The following is a 20,738-nucleotide window of genomic DNA, read 5'->3' as shown; positions in this document are numbered from 1 at the left end:
ATGTAGAACAAAAGTGCAGAGTTACAGAGAGAGATCAGTTGGTTCACCACAAATGCAGCGTCATCTTACCAATCTGAGATCCATTCAGGGATCTGAAAATGGCAGGAAAGAAATTTGTTCTTCCTCAGAATTCTTTGAAGGAGGGAACATGCTGCCCAATCTGGTCTGGGGCGACATGTGACACCTATTTTGCACTATTTGGTCAATCTTCAATGTCCCTGAATCTGGTGGTGCGTGATCTCGTCCTCAGGAATCTTGATGTTGACATGAGGAGAGTGAGATGAGCCTTTCAATACATTGGCTGCTTTTCCAAGTCAGCAAGGGTTATAAATGGGTTGACCAAGGGGAGGGGGATGTGTGTCATGGCTTGAGCCGTATTAGCAATCCTCTGCTGTCTCTTGGGCAAAACAGTTTCCGCACCATGCACTGAGGCACCCTGATTGGGTGCTTTCAGTGGTGCACCCATGGAAATTGTTATGGGATGCTAGTGACATGTCAAATTGCCTCGGGTTTCCTTGATCATTGCATCAATGTGGGGGAACCAGGATAACTTGCTGAAGTTGTTTAACTTTGAGAACTTAAAACTGTCCACTATCTCCACCTCTACACCTTTGATGTGGACGGGGGAGTGAGCTCAACATTCTCTTCCAGAAGTCTATAGACCAGATCCTTGGTCTTGGTGACCTTAAAAGAGAGGCTGTTGTCCCGGCACCTAGCCACAAGACCCGTTAGTGCGGCACCTCATTTTTGGTAGACATCGTGGGGTTTTATGTATGTAATTGGAGCTGCGTTTGGCGAGGCAGTCATGGATGTAGAAGGAGCCGGGTTGGGGGTCTGAGTACACAGCCCTGATGTACCCTGGTGTTGAGGACGATCGTGGAGGAAGTGCTGCTGCCAATCCTCATTGCTGCCTGAGGGAAGGAAAGTTGTGGAGCCAGTTGCAGATTGGGTCACGGCGCCAAGGTGATTTAGCTGGGCAATAGTTTGGTTTCGTACCGATCTGCTGTGGACTTGTTTCAGCAGTGCACGAGTTGTACAGGAGGGGAAGGTCAGTGAAGGGGCAGAAATATTGAATGACAAAGGGATCATTTTTGCCAATCATTTTGTCCTTAAATATGTCTGGAATCAGACATTTTGGCGCCTGCCAGACTTTATACTGAATCAAGACTTTTGTTGCCATTTTGATGTCCGCAGTTTGCCGCCGAATCTCGCATTTGGCGACAGACGTGGCATGTAATTTTTAAAAAATTTTCGTTAAAGATAATAAATATTAAGCCTTGATTAAAATTTGTTTCTTGGCGCTAACAGTTCAGCTACAACAGTTTATTCGCTTATTACAAAGCAAGGAACGGCACTTTGGGCTGTTGTGCAGGACCTTGCACTCGGGACAGCGGCCGTCGCTCTATCATGTCAATCTGAACGACAAGGTGCTGAGGCTTACCAGCGATGACTTAGTCAATAAGTCAGCGGGATGGGGTTGGGGGGGCACGGGTGGAAAACCAGGTGATCAAGGATCATGAGGGGATCAGTGTCCGATCCCCAGACAACTCGTCTCTGCTACCCTGAAAGGGCTCGGCAACAGGTTCCCTCCCACAGTCGGTCGCTGCTTACTCCCCGCCGAGCGCTGGTGAGCCTGCAGTGCCATGTTGGCCAGCTTGGCACGATAGAGCGATGCTGCTGTCCCGAGTGCAGGGTCCCACACGACAGCCCAAAGCGCCGTTCCTCGGTTCATGACAAGTATAATAAGTGAATAAATTGTTGTAGGCCAACTGTTAGTGCCAAACTGTCCTAGACCCAAATATCTATTAACCACTGCACTGAGTAAAGATCATCAACTTGAAGCATAATTTTTCTCCTGACCTGCTGAGGGTTTCAGCATTTTCTGTTTCTATTTCACATTTCTTGTTTTAAATCTCATGGCTTCATATCAAATGGAATGATTTGGATTTTATCCCTTCAGTTCAAACCCATTAAAGGCAGTAAACTGAGTCTGTGTGGTCAGGGCTATTCAGAAAATAGGATGCGGTATTGGTGACCCAGCGATCAAATCCATTGTGGAAACTTGTGAAGCTGAGTTAAATCTTATTTATGTTTGTGGACAAACACCAGATAAAATGGCCACAAACTTGTTGCATTTCCTTGTGAAGGAAAATCCAACCTTCAAAGTGAACACGCTGCTCAGCCCGGCCTGGGGCAGCATGAGGCACCCCTCCCACCATGGTTCATCTTTGGGAGTAATTGCCCATGTCTCAGGAACAGCTGATGTTGGCTCGTTTTCCCCTCTCTCTGACTGAAGCTTTTGCTCCATTTGGCATCTCCTAGGCCCAGTTGATACATGACAGGAACGCAGCTGCCCACGCTTCGGGGAGTGACCGTCTTACAGTTCCTCCGGAACGAGTGCACATGACCTGGACGAAAGAGAAAATCATTGCAGAAAAGAACAAGAGTAAAGAAACTGTATCACCAGAAGGTGTGAGAGATGTTTTTAACATGAAACCGTAAGTGGTTTTCAATTTTATTTCTATGATGCTTGCTCCCCTGCTGTCAATGTATTTTGAGTTGTCTGCTGTTGTAAGATGCCTTCGATTACAGTGATTGGTTTCCGACGGCCACGTCCCTGAGTCAAAAGGCACCAGTAGCTCAAAGTCCCATTTTCCAACTGACTCTGGTCACCTGGGTGATGGACAAAAAGAAGTGACACCCCCCCCCCCCCCCCCCCCCGGGCGGATCGATGATGGGCATCCTCTGTGAGTGGATGCACTGTCGGGATTAGGAATAGCCATTTAACCATCGTTGGAACCCTTTGCTACTTCCACTGCCGCACCTTTGATGTAGAGGGGGGTAGTGAGCTCAGTTTCTTGAAATCGTTCACGCATCAGAGAACTACATGGTGAGAAAAAAATTTGGATCCATTATTGCCATGTATTTGGCCACTATCCAAACAGGGAATATGATTACTGAGAGCTAGATTTGCTTCACAAATTGTTTATTTTCAGTGGTCGTGTTAGATGTTCCACCCAGGTCTGGAGGCTTAAGGGCAAATGAAGAGGTGAGGTTGTGAACTAGGTGAAGCTTTGAAATAATTTTCTTTCAATCAGGTTTCAATTAATATTCCTGCCACATTACTGTTTAAAATGACTTCCACCCATATTTGCATAATAAATTTGGGGGCGGCACGGTTGGCCTAGCGGTTAGCGCAACGCCATTACAGCGCCAGTGATCGGGACCTGGGTTCGAATCCCGCGCTGCCTGTTAGAGATTGTACAATCTCCCCGTGTCTGCCTGGATCTTCTCACCGTTCAAAATGCACTGGGGAGGGGGGGGCTTAATTGGGTGTAAAATGGGCAGCACGGTCTTGTGGGCTGAAATGGCCAGTAACCATGCTGTATGTCTACATTTAAATTACAAAATTAAATCTTCAGATAATTATTGGTCTTGAATACTTAGAAAGAAATCCGATATAACTTGAATCTTGTTTTACATTTTCACCCAGAGTTTTTGCATTTGAAAAAAAATAGTCCTGAGGTTTTGTGTTTTCCGTGACATGTACAGGTCCGTTCCCCAATTAGTACAGTTCTTAGCTGGTCATTTTCACTTGGTGCTCATTATAGGAAGCTTCACATTTCTGATGTGGCACCTCATCCCTTTAGAATGCTGCCACACTCAAGGTTTGTGAACTACTTCCCAATTTTAGGTCGGTATTTTTTGGGGGAGTCTGGAGGTGTCTGAACAAAGCCAAGCATACCTTTCAATCCCAAATATTTTTTTTACAAATCCTGCAGATTAACACAATTAATTGCAGAAACTATTCGATAACAAGCAATAATGCTCTCTAGTTGGCCGTGGGAGATCGGTGGCTGTGAAGTAATGCTGCATTTATTATTTACTGCGTGGGATGTTAGTACCTCGGGCTGGGATGGAGCAGTGGGTGGATTTGCATGGTATAGGTGATGAACTTTTATTTGTCCCTGAAGTGTGCGGGAAGATTTAACTGGGTCCCTTTGTGCAAGACAAGCATTTTATGAAGACGTGATAATGTGATGAGCTCCACACAGCCGGGACACATGGTAGTCAGTGGGAAACTTTCCTATTACAGCATTAACACTAAAGGTGGGTGGAGGAGCAGAGACTGCAGATCAAGAGAGTGAGCAGAGACTGCAGATCAAGAGAGTGAGCAGAGAAGTGGCAAATGAAATATAATGTCAGAAAGTGAACAGTCATGGTGGGGAAAAAAATAAATGGGCAGACCGTTCTCTAAGTGGGGGAGAAAATTGAAAATACCCAAATGCAAAGGGACCTGGGGGTCCTCGTGCAGGACGGCCTGAAGGTAAACCTGCAGGTTGAGATGGTGATGAAGAAGGAAAATGCAAAGCTGGCATTCACTTCAAGAGGGATAGAGCATTCTGTAAGGCCAGGGGGTGATGTTGAGGTTCTGTAAGGCCCTGGTGAGACCCCACTTGGGGTATTGTGATCAGTTTTGGGCTCCTCATTTAAGAAATGATGTGCTGACGTTGGAGAGGGTTCAAAGGAGCTTCACTGGGATGATTCCGGGAATGAAAGGGTTATCATACGAGGAGTGTTTGACATCTCTTGGCCTGTACTCGTTGGAATTTCGGAGAATGATGGTGATCTCATTGAAACAAGGCATGGACGGAGTCAACATAGAAAGGTTGGGAGAGGCTAGGACAAGAGGGCATAAATTCAGGTTGGAACAGAGATGCGGAGGAATTTCTTCAGCCAGAGGGCGGTGAGTCTGTGGAATTTGCTGCCACGGGCGGTTGTGGAGGCCGGTCGCTGGGTGTATTTAAGACAAAAATTGATAGGTTCTGGATTCGCCAGAATCTGGGGAGAAGGCCGGGCAGTGGGGCTGAGTTGGAAAATTAATCCGCTCATGATTAAATGACGGGACAGACTCAATGGGCTGAGTAGCCTATTTCTGCTCCAATGTCTTATGGTCCTATAAGTTTCTAATGACCAATCAAGTCACCAGCTTGCAAACGAGAATAAAATTTGCTTGGCGGGCTAACTGAAGCTGCACGTAGAAAGTCTCAGCACCGCATGGCTTCAGATGCTTTAGCCGATTTACCCTCAGTTCTCTGCAGCGTCTGGTTCTGCCCATTCTAGAGAAATTTAGAATGGTGTCGCAGGATTGGAAAATTATAGCTGACAGGAAATGGCTTGGCTTCTTTACTTTGGAACAGAGGATACTGCAGGAGATAAGTAAAGTGCATAAGATGATTTGGTCCTAACTGATCATTATGGGGTGAATCTAGTTCCCTTAGCCAATGTGCCAAAACCACAAGGCATAAATTTGGTTATGGGTCAAAGAATTAGAGGGGGAGATGAGACACATGCACGGCCTCAGGATAAAAGGATGCCCCTTTAGAACAGAGATGAGGAGATTTCTTCAGTGAGAGGGTTGCACATTTGTGGAATTCGTTGCTACAGACAGCTGTGGAGGCCAAGTGTTTGGGTAGATTTAAAGCAGAGGTTGAGAGGTTCTTGATTGGTAAAGGAGTCAGACATCATGGGGAGAAGGCCAGAGATTCAGGTTGAAAGAAAAAATAAAACAGCCATGACTTAAATAGCAGAGCAGACATGATGGGCTGAATGGCCTCATTCTGCTCCAAAGTCTTTTGGTCTTATTTTCATCATAGCTTCAACCTCACTCTGCAAAGATTACAGAGGCACCAACCCTCATTTACAGTTGCACAGCGGGTAGGTGTCTACTTGAAGAGACCTGCGCAAGTGTTAGGACGTCAGATTAGGTTGGACAGTTTTTTATTTGGACAGCACATGTATGTGACTGAACTAAAAGAAGCGATTGACCAAGGAAGCTGCAAAAGAATTCACCTTGGTGGAATTATTAAGGTTTATTGGAAAAATCAATGATGGTTGCGATGACCGTACTTTAACATATTACATGAAAGTAAATAACGACAGTCGCGCTGTTGGACCATCGTAAGTAGGGGAGCACCTGGATACGTGAGAGCCATGGAGGGGGTAGACAGTCAGCACCTTTTCCTGGGGGCAAGAGTAAATACCAGAGGACCTCTGTCAAGGTGACAGAAGGAAGGATTAGGGAAGACATCAGAGCTATGTCAGAGAGTGGTGGGTGCCTCGAATGCATTGCCAGGGATGGTGGGGTAGGCCAGTACAATAGGGTCATTCAAAAGGTTCTCATGTAGGCAAGTGGAGGTAAGAAAATTACAGGGTTATTGGTGTGAGGTAGAGATGGATTAGATTGTTATGGAGGAGGTTTACATTGGGTCAGCAGAACATTGTGGGCCTGAACTGTGCTATAATGTGGTTCTACCATAGTGGTGCACAAGATCATTGGGGGTTTAAATAGAGAATCAACTGGAATAATTCAAGAACTTGGAGGACACTGGTTTAAAGTTATAAGTGGATGTGATCTTTACAAAGAATAGTTCTGATTTGGAATTTGTATTTTTTAATCAGGGTGGTGAGAACAGAATCGGTGCCTTCAAATGGAACTGGACCGACACTGGATAGGGTGTACCTTGCAGGGGAATGGGCAAGATGAGATCTCTATGAGGAAGCTGGATAGACTTAGTGGGTCACAGAGCCTCCTCCCCCTCTTCTAACGGCCCTCCAATTCCATGAAATTGCAACCATGTGGGTTGCTGAAGGGACAAGTTTCACTTTCTTTTCAATCCATTTCTTTTCCTTTTAAATTTGCAATAATGCAAAAAATTAAACAATACAATTATATATAGAAATACAAATTACAATAAAAAGGAAAAACCAACCCCCTTCCTTTCCCCCCCCCCCCCCCACTAATTCAAAACCCCGGCCACTAGACAAGGTTGGGGACAACAACCTGGAAACAGGCAGCACAGCATTGAAGGGTAGAACAACCCTCACCCTTCAGATTGTGGCCATGGTCCATAAAAGGGCCTTTTATGTCTTTAGGAAATTAGTATTTGACTCTATTTTTTTTCTAATCTTAGACAAGACATGGTATCATTTAACCACTGTGTATGAGTGGGTGGGGATTTATCCGTCCATTTCATCAAAAATGCGCGTCTGGCCATCAATGAAGCAAAAGGTCAAATCTGATTTTGAGTTGAAGTCATTAAAATGTCACCATCTTGAAATGATCCAAAAAGAGCAATTATTTTTGAACATTATTAAATCTGAACTGATGCTGAACGTCCTTGATTTGTCAAGTGGTGGCAGGGAGCGAGAAGGCTCCCTGGGGTCCAGCTACCCTCGAGGCCTGCACCTCTTCACGCACAGAGCCATGGCAAGTCGGGCTTCCAGGTCGTGTGCAGGGCTGGGGAAACAGTACAGGCAGCCAGCACAGGCAGTACAAAGGCTTGATTATCTCTCAACATAATAGAGCAATTACAATTTGATGATGTTCGGCTACATAAGGATATTTGCAATGCTCTGAATATTAGAATGTTCGGAAATATGGGCAAGGTGTCTGTACACTCGATTGTACGCTCCTGTTGTTTTTAACGATGTACTCTTCAAAAACTCTCTTGTTAACTGCGCTGTAAATTCCTGTGAAATTTAGCGCGATTTTAATGTTTGAACTTTGCAGTAACGTTGTCTTTTTTCTCTTTCTTCTAGAGAATGGGGAAATCTGTAAGTTTCATTTCATCTTTATTTAATCTGTATTTCTTGTGTGTAAATAATACTTTTCAGCACATGATATCTCCACCCAAAGCTTTGGTTACTCCAGTTTTGAGAAAGTTTGCTCTCAATTCGATTTATTATTAAAAGGTTAAAGATTCTATTATTGTCATGTAACACTACATTTACAGTGTAACACATGAAATTCTTTAACTTTTGTCTACTGTGAGGCAGACAGAGAGTTGCCACTTTGTCCAGCATTCCTCATAGAAACCTACAGCCCCTGGTGTTCCCAGGTGGTCTCCCCTCCAAAGCACTGACCAGGCCTGAGCCTGCTTAGCTTCTGAGATCAGGCAGTCCCAGGCGTATTCGGGCTAAGACCAAGGGTTCTTTTTGTGGGCCAATGCCTGGCTGTGTCTGATGAAATTTTCACGCGATGTTCCTTGAAGGCCCCATCTATTTCCTGAACTCCTTACCCAGCCCCACCACGTATGGTCGAAAATGAGCACTTTGAGCATAACTGGTATTCATGGGCTTGGCCACAATCACCTTGGACAGTGAAGGTGGGGATTCACACTCAAGCGTAGGACTCTTCCTGACCTAGCGCATGAGGATGATGAGCTAAAGCTGACAAACAAGGAGGCTAGGCTCCTTCAGATTAGATACACGCTGATCATATCAAAGAAATGACATACGTGGCTCTTCTTCTTCCTCCTGTGCACCTCTACGCCTTCTCTGGCTGAATTTCCTGCACTCCCACTCCTTCCCCATCCTGCTCCCATGTACCATGATCGACGAAAGGCCTTGTTGTCGTCTCACAGCGACATCAACGCCAATTGGTTTACACTGATGACTCAGAGGTACACCGTTCTACTTTTCCAGTATTCCATTGGGTGAATTTTTTAAATAAGGATCAACAAAAAGAAATTGCTGAATATCCCAAATAAAAGCAGTGTTGGTAATGTATGCCAGAAAGCAAATGTAGAGAGGGAAATGGAGTTGATATTTGTGCCACTGGCCTTTCACCAACTGACTGGTCCCTAATACAAATCGGAAAGGCTGGCATTGATTCAGTGGGGAGTCTGCACATTACTGAAGGGCTTCACCTCACTGTTTTCACTTTCACATGGCCCACATCTTCCTTTCCTTTCCCTGCCCTCTCTAACTCCATCCACCTGGCCCTGTTGACCGCACATCCTCCCATTCCCTCCTCCCAGTCTCTGCTTCTCATGCATTTAGTTCTTATCATGACATTTTCTCTACCGATACATCTCAAAATGTCTTCCTTTTTCTTAATTGTTGCTTCCCTCCCCCACCATAGTTGATAAGATAATCCGTCATACCTGTTGCATTTGCCACACCACAGCTTCGCTCCCTCTAGAACAAGGATAGCATTTTCTCGTCCCTGCTTTCTACGCCGATAGCCTCCAAATTCAATGCATCATCTTCAAAATTATTTTTGTCCTCTCCTTGCTGCAGTCAGAGGTCCCCACCTGCTTCAAAAGGGCATCAGTCAACCCGGTGCCCAGGAAGATCAATGACTACCCTCCAGTGGCAATAACTTGTACAGTGATTAAATATTTTGAGAGGCTGGTCATGGCCAGAATTAACACGGACCTAAGCAAAGATCTGAACTCGCTGCAATTCACCTATTGTCATAATCACTCCACAGGAGATGCAATATCATTGGCTCTTCACTCAGCTCTGGATCACCTCAAAAACAGCAACTCATACATATGGCTGCTCTTCATCAACTACAACTCAGCCTTCAACACCATTATTCCCTCAGCACTGGTCAAGAATTTGCAAACTCTGGGCCTCTGTACCCCCCCACCCCCCCCCCCCCCCCCCGCAACTGGATCCTTGAATTCCTCATCGGAAGACCACAGTCAGTATAAATTGGAAATAACATCTCCTCCTCAATGATTATCAACACAGGCGCACCCCAAGGATGCGTGCTTAGCCCACTGCTCTACTCGTTATAAATCCATGACTGCCCAGGAACAATTCCAAAGCTGTCTACAAATTTACCAATGACACCACAGTTGTCAGCAGAATCGCAAACAGCAATGAGAAAGTGTACAGGAGGGAGATTGATCAGCTTGTGGAATGGTGTCACAGCAACAACCTTGTGGTCAACATCAGCAAAACCAAGGAGATGATTGTGGCCTTCAGGAGGAAGTCCAGGGAACATGACCCAGTCCTCATTGAGGATTCAGTTGAAGAGAGGATCCACAACTTCAAATTCCTGGGTGTTAACATCTCCGAGGATCTGTCCTGGAACCTCCATATTGATGCAATCACAAAGAAAGTTCGCCAGCGGCTACACTTTGTCAGGTGTTTGAGGAGATTTGGCATGTCACTGGAGAGCATTATGACTGGTTGCATCACTGCCTGGCTTGGAGATCCAAACGCTCAGGACAAGAACAAACCCCAGAGAGTTATTAACTTGGCCTGCAACATCACAGGCACCAGACTCCACTCCATCGAGGACATTACACGAGACGGGGTCTTAAAAAAGTAGCCTCTGTCCTCAAGGTCATGACTTGGTCAGGACCATCGATTCTGATTCTGATCACATAATTTCCACCATGGTTAATATCATGCCATTACCAGACAGGACTGTCCTTTCAATGTTCCCAAGGGATTGTTTCCTCAATTATTCCCCAGTTTAATGCCATCTCCACCAATACCTTCTCGTACAGTCGTGGTAGGTGCAATATCTGCCATTTTACCCAATCTCTTCACCATCCAGAGTTTCAACCACTCCTTCCAGCAATGATTCATTTGTATTTCCAATTTAACATATTGCATTGAGTGTTCATGATGTCAGCGCTTATGCATTCAAGCAACAGAAAGCACCACTTTGGATACAATCATTTGCTTTTATCTCTATGGCACCCATTCTCAAATGGCTTGACGAGGGGCCACTGTACGTTTCAGGGAGCCCACAGACTGAAATCATATAATATCCTTTGTGTTCCTTTGAGTACAGAAGAAACCAACTAAATGACTGCTTCAGAGGGAAGGGGCTCCTAAACTTGGAGTCAAAGAAAAGGTTGAGCATTGGCTGCTTTATTTTGTCATCGTTTGCCTGCCAGATCAGCTATAGTAATAAACCCTCACCGCCACAGGGTAGCCCAGGCTACATTGTTTCCTCACCTCCTTCCCATCACAGACCTTGCACCTGCCCTTCTCCACACCTTAAAAAATGTACTGTCTTTCTTCCCCGGTTCTGATGAAAGATCATCACCTACAAAAGGCCATTCTATTTCTCTTCATTGACCTATTGTGTGTTTCCAGCATTCTCTTTTCTTGCTTGTTGAAAAAAAAGATTGACTTTTCCATTTGTTGACTGCTATATTTTTAAGACTTTTTTTTACACCTACAGCACAGTAACAGGCCATTCAGCCCATGAGCCCATGCCACCCAGTTAACCTACAACCCCCCCCACCAAAATGTTTGGAATGGAGGGAGGAAACCGGAGCCTCCCCGGGGGGAAAGCCCATGCATACACGGGGAGAACATACAAACTCCTTACAGGCAGAGCAGGACTCACACCCCAGTCCCAGTCACTGGCGCTGAAACGGTGTTGCGCTAACCCACTATGCCAACTGTGTTGCATTTAACATCATTTCTAACTTGCTTTGTTGTGGAGCAGAATGTGAAATTTTAAACTTTGATGGAGCGGAGCAAGGCTTGTTGACAAGAGAGCAGATTTTCATACATAATATCTTAAGTTACCTTGATTTGAACAAGCCATTAAACTTTTGGATTGTGTGTGCTGGGAAGGACTAAAATGTTTTTCATTTGCATGTATTTTGTCTCTACAAAATTTTACTCATTTTAAATTCAATGTAAAGATAATTTTTAGTTGTTACAGTGAACTGCTTAAGCACAATGTAAACTTGAATGTTTAATGTGCCTGGTTTCTAGAAAATTTGAAATAAGAGTCTAATGATCCCATTCAAAATATGTCATACTGGAAGGAAGATGGTAAGGGAAAAACCCACTCTTTGATGGCAGCTTTGTTAACGACAAAGGTTGCCCAAAGACAAAAGATATTGGGATCAGGATCATCTATATTCTCCCAGCTATTTCATAGCCAGTATCAGCCATGATTTGTGTGGTAGCAATGAGTTGAGATCCCACCAATTAAACAAACTGATAAGCGTTGGCAGATCCACGGATGTTCCTCAGAAGGGGGAATGGCCAAATCCATGATTGGCTCTGACTCATGCATGGCTGTAATTCTTACCCATGCAATTGCCTATTTAAATGCCCTCTTTGGGATGGCCTTTTTACTTTGCTTTAGTAAGTTAGTCATGTCACTGCTCTTGGATGGTTTATCTGAGTGGAGGCCATTAGGTATGTGGTTTTTAGCCAGGCTGTTGAAAATTCGTAGAAGTCAGGGGAACACGACCCAGTCCTCATTGAAGGCTCGGCAGTAGAGAGGGTCAAGAACTTCAAATTCCTGGGTGCCAACATCTCCGAGGTGTGAATATGCCACAGTCTGTAAGGAGTTTGAACGTTCTCCCCGTGACCACGTGGGCTTCCCCACCACGTTCCAAATACATAGGGTTAATTAGGTCACATGAGTATAATTAACTGGCATGAAATTTTAAAAAGTTGTTCCACAATAGTGGCTCCAAAACTAGGGACTTAAGTTGAAGATGAACATGAGCAACTCTGTTGGTAAATTCAAGAAAAACTTTTTCCTCATTAGAATGTGGAATTGTTGCCACAAAGAGCTGTTGAGATGAGAGACATGGAGGTTTTAAAGGGATAAACTGGATTTACACCTGGTGAGAGAACATAGGGGTGCATTGCTGAATGTTATCTCATGAAGAATGGGAGAGACTAAACGCTACATTTTTAATCCATGGGACGACAACTGCACTTGCTGCCCACAAATTTCTCGTTAGGGTAAATTCCCTCTCTCATGACAGTGATTGGCATTGTCCAGGGCAACTAGCAACAGCTTGTCACAATAAAGAATCCTTACATGCTGCAAACCAGGAATGGAAAACCTTGATTTTTCAGCTAATATTTTCAGCAAACCAAACAAAGGCTGCAACATACACACCATGTTAGGACAAAAGCTGAAATGTTGAGCTTTTAAAACTAGTGGTTCTCAACCTTTTTTTTCCCACTCACATCCCACTTTAAGTCATCCCTAGGCCATCGGTGCTCTGTGATTAGTAAGGGATTGCTTAAGGTGGGATGTGGGTGGGATGGGAAGGTTGAGAATCACTGCTCTAGACCCAATCATTACTGAAATATTTTGCTTGAGAAAAATTGTCATTGTTATGGAGTCAGAAATCTGAATTTGTTACAAACTCAAATCCCCCAACTAGCAACTGGTTTCATAACATCACACATCTACAAGATTATATTAAACAGACAGGCAATTTTTTTCTATTGAATTTGAATGAACAAAAATGAAGATGGTCTATTTTCAATCTTGTATTGTTCCAATTCCCAAACTGGGATTATTTTGGGATAACTTAATATGCGAGAACATGGAACAGTATTGGGGACACGACAACTGCCTGCGTTCTCGGCCCTGCCTGTTCATCTTTTTGCCCCTAAATGCCTAGTAAACAGTGCTATTTTATTGGCGTGTTCTGAATGTCAACAGGACTGTTATCCTCTAATTTTTTTTTTTAAACCTCTGTCTTCCTAACTTGTCCACCTGTTAGGTGGACGAAAACTTCTGATCATCTGATTCTGAGTAACCATCAATAATTCATCACTTCCCCTGTTTCAGGAACCAATCGAATGTCAGGCGGATGCATACTGCAGTGAGACTCAATGAGGTGGTGGTTAACAAATCACAGGATGCCAGGCTTGTGTTACTGAACATGCCCGGTCCCCCGAAAAACAAACAGGGGGATGAAAACTGTATCCTTTTTATCTCAGTGACCACAGAAATTGCGATGATGCTTTTATTACCACTGCAATTAGTGATCATGTATCTTTGAATGGCTCTCAGAGAGCTGTATGGTGCCTATATGGAAAGGTCCTCAGCACGTTATTCTTTCTGAAAGCCATGTTTTGAACACTTTATCAAAGGTACGGTTGGCATAAGTGGCCAGCGATCGGAACCCAGGTTCGAATCCTGCGCTGTTTAAGGAGTTTGTGCGTCCTCCGTGTGTGTGGGGGGTGGGGGGGGGCTTTCCCCGGGGCTCCAGTTTCCTCCCACTGTTTCAAAAGTACCAGGGCTGTAGTTTAATTGGGCAGCACGAGCGCGTGGGCCGAAATGGCCTGTTACCGTGCTGGATGTATGCATTGCCAACATCTTACAGAAGTCCACACCATTTCCAGATACTGTGAAGAACTTTGTCAGAAAGATGCAGGTGATTTGTTTTGTTGACTCACTGGCTCCCATTTTTCATTTAACTTGGAGCCAGACATCCAGACACCACATTGCATGCACCCCAGTCTCCTCCTCTCATCTTGCACATAATTGCTCGACATGTATTACAAGATAGTTCCACTGAACTGTTGCCATTTCAGTCCCCTTCCAGACCTACTTATACATCCGAGGCAGCTGCTTCTCTTCAGCGACTGTAGTCAAGGAGATTCACAGAACAGAAATTTGCCCCATCTTGTCCATGCTAGTCCCATTTGCCGATGTCCAGCCCATAATCCTCCAGATATTTCCAATCCATGTATCTGTCTAAAAAGGCAAGCGTTACAATTGTCCCCACTTCTCCCTCATCTTCTGGCAGTTCATCCCATTTACCCACCAGCACCCACTGTGTGGAAAATGCCCCTTTTAAATCTTTCCCTTCTCACCTTAAGTCTAAAGCCTGAGTGGGTTGGGGGAGGGGGGGGTAGTGTGGAGAGAGGCTATGCATTGTCCAAGCCCCTCATTATAAGAAGAGCCTCAACAAGGTTTATATTGCTCCAGAAAGAAAAGTCCCAGTCTATCCACCCTCTGCTTACAATTCATGTCCACCAGTCCCTAGCAACTGTCTGGTTCATCTTTTATGCTCCCTTTCGAGCTGAACAATATCTTTCTATTTTGCTGGAAGACCAAACCTGCACACAAAACATCCTCCTCCCCTCTGTACTCTGACCAATGAAGACAAATGCGCCAAATGCTTTTACCACCATGTCTACCCATTTCACCACTTCTTTGGAACTGTGCATGTGTATCTCGAGGTTTTTCAGGGCCCTACTATTCACTGTACAAGCCTTCTCAGTTTCAACCTACCAAAGGACATTACTGCACAGAAACAGGCCCCTTCAGCCCTTCTAGTCTGTGCTGAACCATTTTTTGCCTAGTCCCACTGACCGGCACCCAGTTTATAGCCCTCCATCCTTCTCCTATCCATGTACCTGTCCAAATGCCTCTTAAATGTTAAAATTCAGCCCGCATTTGCCACCTCAGCTGGCAGCTCATTTCAGACTCCATCCACTCTCTGTGTGAAGAAGTTTCCCCTAAACTTTTCCCCTTTCACCCTTAACCCATGTCCTCTGGTTTGTATCTCACCGACCCTCAGTGTAAAAGCCTATATATTTGTCTATCCCCCGCATAATTTTTAATACCTCTATCAAATCTGCTCTCGTTCTTTTACGCTCCAGGGAATAAAGTCCTAACCTATTTAACCTTCCCCTGTAACTCAAGTCAGGGCAACATCCTAGTAAACCTTCTCTGCACTCATTCTATCTTTCCTGTAGTTAGGTGACCAAATCTGCACACAATGCTCCAAATTTGGCCTAACCAATGTCTTATACAACTTCACCATATCATCCCAACTCCCAGTATGCCAAAAGCTCTCTTTACAACCCTATCCACCTGTGGGCATCACTTTCAGGGAATTATGTACAGATATCCCCCACTGTCTTAAAATAGACCATTCCTGTGAAACCTTTCATAAGCCAAAATGGCATGAAGCAATTACCATAAATTTATATGGGAAAAGTTTATTGAGCTTTCGAAAACTCAACTGCCCCACTCTCTCCCAACAGGCACTCTGAGTTCCCACGCTGATCCCACTGCCCCGCGCTCTCTTGACTGCCCACTATCAATCCCCATGCTGATCCCACTGCCCCACACTCTTCCAGCAGCCGCTCTCAGTCCCCACACTAATCCCACTGCCCCACGCTCTTCCAGCGGCCACTCTCAGACCCCACACTGATCCCATTGACCCACACTCTTCCAGCAGCTGCTCTCAGACCCCACACTGATCCCATTGCCCCGCTATCTCCCGACAGCCCGCTCTCAGACCCCACTCTGATCCCACTGCCCCGCTATCTCCTGACAGCCCGCTCTCAGACCCCACACTGATCCCACTGTCCCGCACGCGCTCTCCTGACAGTCCGCTCTCAGACCCCATACTGATCCCACTCCCCGCGCACGCTCTCCCGACAGCCCGCTCTCAGACCCCATACTGATCCCACTCCCCGCGCACGCTCTCCCGACAGCCCGCTCTCAGACCCCACACTGATCCTACTGTATCACCCTCTCCTGACATCAGTCCCGACTATCAGTCCCCTCACTGATCCCAATTCTGAGTCACACTCCCAGACTTGCATGTCTGTCCCTGGCCTTTTGTACTGTCCCAGCCTGACTAGAGGAACCACATCCTATTTTCTGTCTGGGCCTTCTCCAGCCAGATGGAGCCAGATCCTGCTGGATTCCCTGATGACCCACATTCTGCAAGAGGAGCATTCCCCTGCCTGGGATGCCATTCCCTCCGTATATGACGAGGAACAAAATATATGATATGGAAAACCTACCCTGACCTGTGCCAACTGCTGAATACCCTTTCTGACTTCAACTCCTGCACCACAATGTTAGCCTCCTAAGCCAAAGTCTTATCATTCCGACAGGGTCCACTCTGGCACGGTCCACCCCAAGACAGTAACAGGTAATTTCAGCCCACGAGTCCATGCAGCCCTATTAACCTACATACCTGGTACTTTTCAAAAGTTGGGAGGAAACTGGAGCACCCGGGAAAGACCCACGCAGACACGGGGAGAATGTACAAACTCCTTACAGACAGCACAGGATTCGAATCCTGTTCCGTTTGCTGGCCACGACACCAACCAGACCACCCAAACTCACATCTGCACCCAGGATGAGGACTTCCATGCCAGATCATCAGAGATGTCCTCCTTCAACCAACGTGGCTTTCCATCTACCACCATCAACTTGGCCCTCACCCGCATATCCTCCATTACCCACATATCTGCCCTGGCCCCCTCCGCCCCCACATACACAAGGACAAGATTCCTCTTGTCCTTACCTCTCACCCCACCAGCCTCTGCATCCAACACATCCTCCTCTGCCATTCTCTGGCTTTCGTTAACCTGCCCGCCTCGCTTCGCCTTCCCTCAGCCCTGTCTCGTACTCTGGGTTCCTCCCCCAGCCCAGCACCATCTGAATTCTGAGAGTTCCTGCTTCTGGCTCAATTTTCTTATTCCTTGAGGAAGGGCTTGGTCCCGAATCATTGTTGATATCTCTTTGTCTCCTATGGATGCTGAAAAGACCGGCCAAGTTCCTCTAACATTTTGGTGTGTTTTTAAGGATAAGCAATGGTTGGCAAAGTGGAAAGCTGTGGCACTCGGGGTTTCTACTGGAGAGCGCCATACCTCTATTCTCACCCTCACTGTGCCTATAAGAAGCCACTGGAGCCCTAAAAGCCTTGGGTCCGTGTTTCTCATCTCCCTCTTAGACTCCTGACCTGAAGCTTTGGTCTGCCCTTCCCAACGCCCAATTAAATGGGGCCCTGGTGATTCACATGGCCGACTTGAGGATAACGCACACCATCCTTAACCCAGTACATGGCAGATATGGAGTTCCTGGAGGTGCTGACCGAGGGCCTGAACAGAGTGCTGATGGTGCGAGGTGGGGGCAGTGAAGTGATCACCATTTACTCCTAGACCCACAACCCCACGGCTTGCCTTGAAGCATATTTACCAAATGGTGCCAACAAATTTCATCAGTGACATGGACGGGGAGCTTTTTGTATTTCATCTGCTGCTGGTATTTTTGGTAACGACAGAAGAGCATCCTGACAGTGAAGGGACTTCTCGGGTGTTCGTTCCCGTTGGCTCCAAACGGTTGGAGTCATTTGCTGCACTTTCCTTAATGGAAGCAAAAAAAAACTCGCACTCAAAGCTTGTTTTGTGTTTTCATTTCACTCTTTGAACAGTTCTTTATCAATCCTGCCATCTAAATGTGTACTGCTGTCAATAGCGCTGGTGTGTAAAATGGCACAAGTGGAGAACGGTGATACCTCTGCTTTCCACAGCAAGAGACTGGTCAAAATGGAGAAGGGTATGAGAAAGATGGACTATGGGGGGGAGGGGGATTGTTTATTCTGCCTATGTTTTGTTTGTTTAAATAAGTGTGCATTTGGTTTTGTGTTCTCACAAGGGACTATGTGCAGCTGGTATCCAGGCCCTTGCCAGTGCTGACCACCAGGGGGCCTTTTGCTCCTTTCCTTCCACGCAGCTTGAGACATGTCCCCTCCGTTCAGAAGCGGATTGTTTTTAAAAGATGGGGGAGGGGGGAGAACGTAATCTTGAACCAGGGCGCCAGGCTGCTTGTCGGCCCTTCCCGCCATCCTTGACACATCGTTCTTTTGTTTCTTTGAAAGGTCCTCTGATTCGTTGCAGTAGGATAGGTTTGAGAACCCACCTTCTTTCCACAAATGCACACAATGTTCCAGAGTAAATGAATTTTACTGGTAGGAATGAACTATAAATAATGTTTTGTCACATACATTTTCTACAAATGAAAAACCAGCATTAAAAATAACAACTTGTGTATCGAACTGAATGCATGTAGGAGTTTCTTCATTGAGATGACAGTATATTATTTCTGTGATGAGAAAGCATTTTGCTTGTCCCTGACCTGGAATGGATGACCAGTTTTCTCTTGCATAGCCTCATTTAATGTGTGTGATCATTATACATCATGAACCACAGCATCAAGTTCATATAATTGCACCATTTTCCACTCGTTCTCAGCAATGAGAAGAAAAGCTCCCTTCTGTTTCCGAGTTCCGGGCTTTCCATCGCCTGACTTTGTCCACAGCCGCTCCCATTCACGTTCTATTTGAGTCACCGTGTTCACTTTGCAGAAATGAGGGAGCATCACCTGCAGCAGACTCTGACCCTGAGTTAACCTCTGCAGGTCATGGACAGGGTTTTGGGTTGCCAAGGAGAGTACTTTCAGGCTGTGATGAAGATTGAGGCAAAACAGAGGCAAGTGCCTGCAGTAGTTCCTCCACCCCTGCCCTCATCTTCCTTGTCTGAAGATGCTTCCCTTCACTGCTGCTGTTCCATGTCGCTGACAGCCCAGACCCAGTCGGAGTGGATCACCATTGACCTGAACCTGAACCCTGTGGACCTTTCGATCCCACCAGGGTCCAATTACATCCCTTTTCCTTTTGTATTTTAAAGTAAATTCTCGCCTTCCCCTGGCCTCTTCTCAACTAAATGTGAGTTTGATTTCTCTTTGCTGATGAGATCATCTGCCCTGCATTCCACTCTGTTCAATCTTGCAGCAACTTGTACTTCCTTATGCTTGGTTACAACGCGAAATGCGGTTAGATTTCTACAAATTTACCTTCAGTCAGTATAATTTTGTTTTTGTTCTGGCAACTTTCCAACTTTAGTGCATTTCAACATTAGAGAAAGAACTGCAGGATTACCAGAACACTAATTTAATTGTACTGAATGTATTTGTTCTCTCTCTCCCCCCCCCCACTAAAGATGAAGTTGGCATAGACCCCACCACCCCCCCCCCCTCCTCACTGCATCAATTAGGCATGAGAGCTGGTTCAATAATGTCTGTGTTGAACCTTGTGAAGACTCACTGTGCTCAGTCGACCATGCCACCATACTTGCAAATCTATGGTTATTTTGGTGAAAACTGCACAGGTCCAAGATTGAAATGTATCTGTGGTTGCTTTATGTGCCTTTTTGCCTTTTGAGGATAGGGTTCCATGAGTTAAACCGATGGAGAACCTGCATTTTTTTTTCAAACTGTGTAAAACAATGAAAGTGGACTTTTTATTTCAGCAAGAGTGAAACAAATTGCGTTACTCGGGATGTGGAAATTAGAATTTCATCTGCACTTTCTATAGAATCATGGCAGTAGTGCTTTAATGTACATATTCCAAAGCGTAATAGCGTTCAAGGTTTAAAAAAACCATCGAACTTGGAAGGAATCTGCATAAATTCACTGAAAATGCCCTCTTTCTAAAATAAAAAGTGATTTAGTTTCAAAGCCACAAGGAACAGATGCACCATTTGACTATTTCAAAGAACAGGTGATTTTCTTTTCGTTTTATGTTGGTCGTATGGGTGACTTGCGTGGATTATATTTTCCTCTTCACGTTATATTCCTTGTGAATAGTTTTTCTGCTAAAAAAAACTTTAATAAAAGGAGCGTTGGCTTTGGGGAGCTTTCATTGCCACCATATTCCTGGAGGGAGCTGGTGTGAGGGAAACAGGGTTTGTTCAAAAACAAACTGGAACAGTTGAAAAAAATATTTAACATTTGTCTTTATAAATTACAAAGTATATTTTAGAACCTAAAACACTACGGCCCAGTACAGGCCCTATGGCCCTCGATGTTGTGCTAAGCCATGTATTCCTTGAATAATCCCTCCCTACGCCGTTACCCTCTATTTTGATCTAAAATGCCCCCAATGTTTCAGCCTCCAGCAAGGCACCCACTACTCTCTGTTTAAAAGAACCTACCCCTGATATCTCCCCCAAACTACCCCTCCCCCTTCATTTTGTGCACGTCCTCTGGGGTGTGCTATTTGAAACGTTTAACATTGATAAATTGAAACCTCTGGCCTTTTAAATCTTTCTACCATTCGTGGACAATGGTAAAACAATGTATAATCTATCCAGTTGAAATTATTGCAGTACATTTTTACTGCACACCAAGAAGTTGTCCACAAACCTTGGCAGCACGGTTTGGTGTAGTGGTTAGAGCAACGCCATTATAGCGCCAGCGGTTGGGATCGGGCTTCGAATCCCACGCTGTCCGTAACGAGTTTATACATTCTCCCTGTGTCTGTGTGGGTCCTCCCCGGGAGGCTCTGGTTTCTTCACACTTCAAAACGTACCGGGGGCTCATGGAAAAAGTTGGCCTG

The 20,738-nt window shown here is 45.4% G+C and overlaps 1 protein-coding gene across 8 annotated transcripts in view; it reads left to right on the top strand.

The window, feature by feature from the left end:
* The window catches only part of LOC138747238 (solute carrier family 12 member 7-like), a 252,551-nt gene extending 234,153 nt beyond the window's left edge, over positions 1-18,398 (top strand). For 5 of the 8 annotated variants that reach the window (XM_069906322.1, XM_069906295.1, XM_069906313.1 and 2 more), the window contains 4 exons: positions 2,323-2,498; positions 7,603-7,617; positions 13,376-13,509; positions 17,411-18,398. In XM_069906322.1, the coding sequence (XP_069762423.1) occupies positions 2,323-2,498; positions 7,603-7,617; positions 13,376-13,509; positions 17,411-17,502 (417 nt within the window). In that variant the 3' untranslated portion in view covers positions 17,503-18,398. The remainder of the gene's footprint in view (positions 1-2,322; positions 2,499-7,602; positions 7,618-13,375; positions 13,510-17,410) is intronic. The other 3 variants (XM_069906337.1, XM_069906327.1, XM_069906292.1) reach the window with 1 other exon arrangement.
* The last annotated feature ends 2,340 nt before the right edge of the window (positions 18,399-20,738 follow it).

Source organism: Narcine bancroftii, chromosome 1, assembly GCF_036971445.1.
Source record: "Narcine bancroftii isolate sNarBan1 chromosome 1, sNarBan1.hap1, whole genome shotgun sequence".
Lineage (NCBI taxonomy): Eukaryota > Metazoa > Chordata > Chondrichthyes > Torpediniformes > Narcinidae > Narcine > Narcine bancroftii.
Note: the sequence above shows the minus strand (reverse complement) of the source record. Positions and strands in the feature narration are given on the sequence as shown.